This window comes from Emydura macquarii, unplaced genomic scaffold (genome assembly GCF_026122565.2).
Source record: "Emydura macquarii macquarii isolate MOO-44397 ecotype Brisbane River unplaced genomic scaffold, CSIRO-AGI_Emac_v2 contig_1230, whole genome shotgun sequence".
Classification (NCBI taxonomy): domain Eukaryota; kingdom Metazoa; phylum Chordata; order Testudines; family Chelidae; genus Emydura; species Emydura macquarii.
In genome coordinates this window covers 18,203,891-18,211,363 of record NW_027131367.1, presented here as the reverse complement: position 1 = coordinate 18,211,363, position 7,473 = coordinate 18,203,891, and the positions used below count along the sequence as shown (strand labels likewise).

The window sequence follows — 7,473 nt, the reverse complement described above, 5'->3', positions numbered from 1 at the left end:
CTGAAGCAATGCTCCAAACTGCACCGGCAGCAGCTGTACTGATTTAGTACGGGACCGCTGCTTAAAACTGGCCAGGGCATGACCCACTGGCTCTGCGGCCTATGGAACTTTCAGCAAGTGCAAAAACCTGGGGGAAAGAGGAGTATTTGCGTCACCCCATCCTCCCTGCCCCCCAACGTAGGCACCAATTCACCCGAGGGCAGATTCTGTCCTTTGGGGCCTGATCTTGCAATGTGCTGATGCACAGAATGCATAATTATGGTCCTTAAAGTCCATCGTTTTCATCAGTTTAGTTGCATTTCATCAGTGTGGTGCATGTAGTAATGAAACTCTGATATCTTTTCTGTGTAGGGTACCATTAAATTCTGAAGGTGCCCTCTTGTTCACAGAGTTGTTGCAACATGTTAGAATAGACACATGTATTCTCAACCCCAAGCATTCAAAAATCATGAGTCAGGCTGCGTAAACCATGAGATTGTGTGAAATAATAATACGTTGTGGGTTCTTTCTATTGCCTTCTCACTTTTGAGCCTTTTTGGTGCTTTCTAGCCACATTTTCAAGGTTTTCTCTACAACCAGAAGACCTAAAATTTACTTTTTTTCAGATGAAAGCTGAGAGTCTCATGTAGCCACATGCCTCCAGGAACTTTAAGAAAACCCCAAATGTCACAGGACTTGTGATAATAGCATAAGAGCAGGCAATACTGTGGCACGTATGCACGCACTCTCTTTGCCAGTGTTCTTTCTCATGGAGACTTCACATTTGTTCTTTCTTGATTTTGTTTTCCATAGTCTAAAATAACAGTTATTCAAACTGAAAATACAGCTTGCTCTACGTGTCTGGAAAAAAACAAAACAATCAGCATAAAGAAATCAAGCTGTGTTAAATTGATCAGAATCCTTATACAAGATTTGCTTACAACCTGATTGAAGTCAGCTAAGTTTATTCATTGATGTTTATAGGCTTTGGATCGCGGCCTTATTTACAAAAATATTTAGGGACTTAAGGATGCAGATAGGTGTCTCACTAGAGTTAAATGCCTAACCGGTTCAGGCCCTTTAGTAAATACCACTAGGCACACTTATATGCATCTTCAAGTACTTAAATACCTTGGTAAATCTTGCCCCAAGCCCCTAAAGATATGTGTCAGTTTCACTAATTTTAGATAAACAATCATCTCCGATTACCTTGTATTTGGAGTGGATCTAGAACTTGAAAACCATAAATTAATTATGTTTATTTGCTAACAGAGGAAAAAGTGTTATTAAATTTCTAAGCGGACCTTGTAGAATAATTCATTGTAAATATGTGTTATGAATTATAGTCTGTTTTCTATTTACAAATGCATTTGTATAACTCAACCAGCCCCGCAGATGACTAAATAATATTTATTGCAATTGTTTTTATCTTCATTGAATAATTTGAAAATACACAAGCTTTACTTCCAAGTAGCTGAAGTTTAATTGCTTAGCTAGATTCACACCAAATAAACAGAAGAAAAGATCCAAGTAAAGTCTTTCATGTACAGGTTTGATTAAAAATTCTATAATCTATGACAAACATTTCATATTAAAAGGACATTCCCACAGGCAATGAAATAATGAAGCCCTTAGTATCAGGCATTCCAGGCATGAAGCTGATAGCTATTTCAACGTTTTATTTACTCTCAAAGGAGAATAGTACATTCTGAAAGCAATATGTGTATATTTATAACAAACTGAAGGCCCAGTCAGGCATCTCGAAAGCGTAAGTATGGTCCATTGAAATCATTGGGGCTGGATCTGGTTTCAGGATTTCATGTACTTTATAAATTGCCTCCTACTAATTTATGGTTCCAATCCTGTAAAGATTTATGCTGGTGTCCAACTTTATACATCTGGTCTCTGGTCTCTTGGACTTCAGTGGGACTACTCCTGTGCATAAAGTTACTCATGTGCATAAGTGTTGCAGGATCAGGACCTACATCAGAAATGTGTGCTCCAATACCATGGTGATGGATATAGTCTGAAAACCTAGGTGGATGGATGGGTACAGCGACAGCTATTGGATAGGTCTATACTCCAGATTTGCCTTGATACGTGGAATGTATGGAAAAGTCCTGTAGAATTTAATAGAGAATTGAGAGCCTTTCTACAGAATTTTTAACCTATAGAATTTTATAATTCTTTGTGGAAATCTAGAAGATGGTTTAAAATAGGGTTCTTGATAGAAGTCACCTAAAATCCTGTCGAATTGAATAAAATGAGATCCTTTCCATAGACTATTTAAACCATCCTATAGAATGCTGGAGCAGGGATACAATTCTCAATTAATAAATCCTACAGGACGGCTTACACAGTCTACAGAAAGTAGATCGTTCCCTATTACATTCTGTAGGGCTGTAGAATAATTTCTACAGAAGGTGATTAAATTTCTCTAGAGCCCCTCTTCATTTCATCCCTCGTTATAATCCTAGCATAGGGCTGCTTCCATGAAAAGGAGACTTCTGTGCCTGCTCTGTTTCCAGCCGTGTTTGGTAAAGAAGTGGCTATAAAACGCTTAGGGTGAATTACAAGCCGGGGACCCCTAAATCTGCCTGAGCTGGTGACAATGGAGAATTAGATAAAGCTTGGGCTACACAATCCACCTCGCGTTGGAGGCTGATAAAAACCCAGCTTGCAATTTACCGGGGGCCGGCGAGTACCGTGACTGGTCCCGGGGAAGTGGGTGGCGTGTATTCAGCACAGCCCACGCCCCCCTCACTCCATTGGGTGACCAGCCGGGGCTGCCCGACCCCCTCCGGCCCCGGCTCGGCTGCGCCCCGCATTCCCCTGGCTCGGGGGCGGGGGGCCGCTGGATGCCTTCGGAGAAGTTTGCTCCAGCGCCGGGCTCCACGTGCGGCAGGCGGCAGCTGGAGGGAGCGAGGGGGCGGTGACAGCCGCTCCGCAGCGATTCCCAGCCCCCGGGCAGGTCTCGGCTCCTCAACGCTCCGCGGCAGCCCAGCCAGGTGGCGACCGAGCGGCCAGAGCCCGAGATCGGCGGCGGCGGCTGGAGGGGAGCGGGACCGGCACCGGGACCGGGACCGGGAGGCGAAGTCGGACTCGCTCTGTCCCGGCAGCGCCCGGCGTTTGCGGCGATTCTCCCCGGCGCCTCTCGCAGACTCTGCCCGCGAACCCCGGGAACCGCGGCAGGGACTGGCCGGGCGGGACCCGCCTCCCTTGGGGCTGGGCTGGGAGACGGGATCCGGGGGCACCGGGGCTCCCCGCGCCCGCTTCTCCTGCGGGGCTCGGCGGGACCCGCCTGCCGACGATGCCCCCCTGAAGCATCGCCCCCTGCGAGACGGGGCGCGGGGTCACCCACAGGCAGCCCCCGGCAGCGGAGCGACGATGCAGCCCGGCTGAGCGGCGGGCAGGGGGCCATGGCAGCGGGCCGGGGGGCCGCCTAGCATGGCCGGGCGGGCGGGCCGATGCCTCCGGCGAGCATGGCAGGGAGCGGGCCGCCTGCCGCCGCCTGCCCCGAGCCTCTGCCCCGCAGCGTCGTCAAGAAGTTCCTGCTGATGCTGCTCTCCCTGCTCACCTCCCTCTACGTCTGCTACTGCCTGGCCGAGCGCTGCCCCCGCCGGCCCGGGCCCCTCCTGGCGGCCGCCCCGGGGCTGGCGGCGGGCGGCGGGCAGCCGCTGGGGGGCTCCCCCTCGCTGGCCGGCTGGCCGGCGGCGGCCCGGAGGAAGCAGCCGCAGCCGCGAGGGCGGCCTGAGGCGGCCGGCCGAGGCGGGGGGTCGGGCGGCGGCGGGGAGCCCCCGGGCACGCTGGCCCTGCTGCTGGGCGAGGGCAGCAAGCGGCTGCCGCAGGCCATCATCGTGGGCGTGAAGAAGGGCGGCACGCGGGCGCTGCTGGAGTTCCTGCGCGTGCACCCCGACGTGCGGGCCGCGGGCGCCGAGCCCCACTTCTTCGACCGCGGCTACGAGCGGGGCCTCGCCTGGTACAGGTACGGGGGGCGCGGGAGGGACCGGGGTTCCCTGCCCCAGCCCTGCTCCCCGAGGACACCCCACAGCCCCCAGCAATCCATAGCCCCAATCCCCAGACACCCCAGAGCCGCCCCTCAGCCCGACCCCCAGAGACACCCCATAGCCCCAATCCCCAAAGACACCCCAGAGCCCCCAGCCCTGCTCCCCAAGGACACCCCACAGCCCTCAGCAATCCATAGCCCCAACCCCCAGAGACATCACAGAGCCCCTCAGCCTGACCCCCAGAGACACCCCATAGCCCCAATCCCCAAAGACACCCCATAGCCCCCAGCCCTGCTCCCCAAAGACATCCCATAGCCCCCAGCAATCCATAGCCCCAATCCCCAGACACCCTATAGCCCCTCAGCCCGACCTCCAGAGACACCCCATAGCCCCAATCCCCAAAGACACCCCATAGCCCCCAGCTCTGATCCCCAAGGACACCCTATAGCCTCTGCTCCCTCCCTGATCCCCAAAGACACTCTCCAGCCCCATGGTGACCCCTCCAGCCCTGCTCCTCAAAGCTTCCTCTGCCTCCCCAGTCTCCATAGCCTTCTCCCCATCCCTTCCCAAATGCCTGGCAGGAGGTTGTGGAGCATGATCTTTGTCCTCAGCTCTGTGAAGGGGAAATGGGGGGCAGGCGGGGAGAACAGCACTCATCCTAACCCCATCAGTGCAGGGGGAGCGCGGGATGTCAGGAGGCCACAGCCAAACCCTTTTTAGAAGGAGGTTTCCTCTCCGGGACAATCAGCCCTTGAAACGGGCTCCAAAGTTTTCAATCACCTATAGCGTGTGATTTTAGTGACTGGCTGGTTTTCTTCTTCGGGCTTCTTTAGCGATAAAAACAAACCAAATGTCACAGGCCTCCTCCTCCTTATTAAGGAAGGGACGTGCCGTGTAAGGATGTTTAGTAATATTTTTTAAAGGTTTATTTTGAAGGCTAAGGGCAAGTCTATGCTACAAAATTAGGTTGCCCTACGTTACGTCGCTGTACAGCCACCGCAGTAATTGAATCAGTTTTACACATCCATTCTACGCCCCTTCTGTCCGGCGGTGCGCGTCCTCACCGTGTGCGCTTGCACTGATTTAACTGCCAGCGTGGGGTATTGTGGGATGGCTTGTGAAAGGCAGCAACAGTCCATGTAAGCAACACAGTGTCTACAATGACCCTGCATCGAGCCTGTTCCATTGACTTAAGCACTATGCCTCTGGCAGAGGTGAAGTTATTAAGTCAGTGTAGTGGGCAAGTTACATCGGTGGGAGTTACATTTTAGTGTAGATACTTACAGTGTTAGGTTGATGTAAGCTGCCTCTGCGTCAACCTAATTCTGTAGTGTAGACCAGGCCTAAGTTGATAGCAGACTATGTTTTGAAGTCAGGCTTAAGGCACGATCAGTTTTTTTTTTTCTGCTGTGATGATCTAAAAGACTCTCTAAAAAATATCAAGTGAAATACTGAGCTAAGGAAGTTGCAAACACTTGTACTTAACTTCTCACACATGATGGGATTGCTCAAGTATATAAAATGGAGCAAGTTTGCAGGATCAAGGCCCAAATCACTATTTTCAGTGGAAATTTGGCTGATAATTTTTGACACTGTCTTGATAAGAACATTTCTTTAGGTGGTCCTAAAAAAAAAAGTCTTGTTCCAAGAAAACTGAGCTTTTTGGTTTTTTTAAAAAAGTCTCACGGTAAGGTAACTAAACTGCTTGAGAAATAGATGAAAACTTAGCAATACCCTGCAGAGTTCTGCCTTTGTTCAGTTTTTGTTTTTTGTAAAATTCTTGGCTCATCTTTCTTTTTAACGAGGCAAAATATCACAGAGAGCAAAGCCTCTAAACTGAGTTCCTTTACATTTGCTGTTGTATTTGTAAAATCAGTTGTTTTAAAGTAGCAACTGACATTGTGGAAATAAACACATTATCAGGTATTACAAAAATCAAACAAATAAACAACACCTAAGAATCCAGAGTCTTTAAAAATATATGTCCTCCATTTAAGTGTGAAGAAATCTACAAGTTTCACCCATATAATTTTGGGTAATCTGATAATAATTAATAAAAACTTCTGTGATAATAATGATCTATAAATAGCCATGAACAAAGTCAAGAAAGAAAGCAAACGTTAAGGTGTTTTGTTTTGATTTTTTGTTAATTAATTTTTCATTTGTTGGAAAAGAAAATAAGAGGGAGCACGTTGACATTGTGAACACAGAAATTAAAGCCATAGGGCAATATTCCTAGTGTTGTTAGTTAGATTTGTTTTCCGATGTGTCATCATAATTTAAAGTTAATAAAGTTGTATCCTCTGGCAAGTTTATATGAAAATGACTTGTTGGATCTAAGAATAGGTTGTCCTCCTTTTGCACCATAGAAATGTTGGGTTTTTCTGTCCAGCAAACAAGCCACAAAGAAGAGTTTTGAAGTCACCCCAAAACTTGTATCTAATTGACATTTAACTCTGAATAATATTTTAGTGTAAGGTGATATTTAGTTAAGATTGTGCTGACTATACTGAAATCAGCAGTATCATAATACTGAAAGTCAGAGTGTATCCCGGGTGTTTGTGCAACGTATTTTTGCAAAGGGAAAGTAGAGACCACTGTACTTCTGCATATTGCACTGTGTTGTAGAGTGCACCTTATTGCAGGGTATGTTTTTTTCTGAAAATAAAGAGTTCCTCTTGAGAGGGCTGAAGCTATCTACAGAATCATACTTTTAGTGAGTGCTTATCCAATTTTCTGTGCCCTGACCCTATATCAGAAAGGAAACATTAAAAACAAATCTGAAAACCTCAAGAACTTTAATCAACTCTTGACTTTGAAAAATAAACACACAGCTTTGGGGCTGGGTCTGCCATTATTTATGGTGGGTAAATTCAGGAAATTTGTTTCTTTGACGGTGGATTCCTTGATTCATTGCGGAGGAGATGGTACTGTGGGTTGGCCCAATCCTGGAAATCTTGCCTGAGCAAGGAATACAGAATCAGACCATAAAACAGTCACATGCATTATTGCACAATAGATTTCTTAGGGTAGGGGATTTAATTTTCAGAGTCTCGGTTTAGCTCTTGCCCATATGAGTAACTCCCCTTCAGGCTCTTCATGTAATCACTGTGTTTTATCATTTGATACTTGAGTGTTTACATTAATTGCTTCGGTTTGTTTGCTGTTGATGTCCTGAGTTTCACTGTTTTGCTATTAGCTCTGTGGAGATTCAAGTACAGTGAATTCTTTGTATGGGATTATTCATGACTAGGGACCCAATCCTGCAACCATTACTCATGGGAGTAATCCTTACTGACACCCGTATGTAGTTCCAGAGTTGCAGGATCAGAAAGTCAGTAATCTGTTAAATGGCCTTGTTTAAAAACATTATTTAAATAAAACTTTCCATGCATTTGTTGTAATCTTTGAGCAGGACTGAATGCTGGAAATATCGCCATATGTTTGCCAGTATCTCTTGATTGCTTATCTTTGGCATCACTATCTT

General features: G+C 47.5%; 1 protein-coding gene across 1 annotated transcript in view; it reads left to right on the top strand.

The window, feature by feature from the left end:
* The first annotated feature begins 2,722 nt into the window (after positions 1-2,722).
* Positions 2,723-7,473, top strand: part of LOC137152906 (heparan sulfate glucosamine 3-O-sulfotransferase 3A1-like) — an 81,992-nt gene continuing 77,241 nt past the window's right edge. The window contains exon 1 of the mRNA XM_067547860.1: positions 2,723-3,964. Within this exon, the coding sequence (XP_067403961.1) occupies positions 3,447-3,964 (518 nt within the window). The 5' untranslated portion in view covers positions 2,723-3,446. The remainder of the gene's footprint in view (positions 3,965-7,473) is intronic.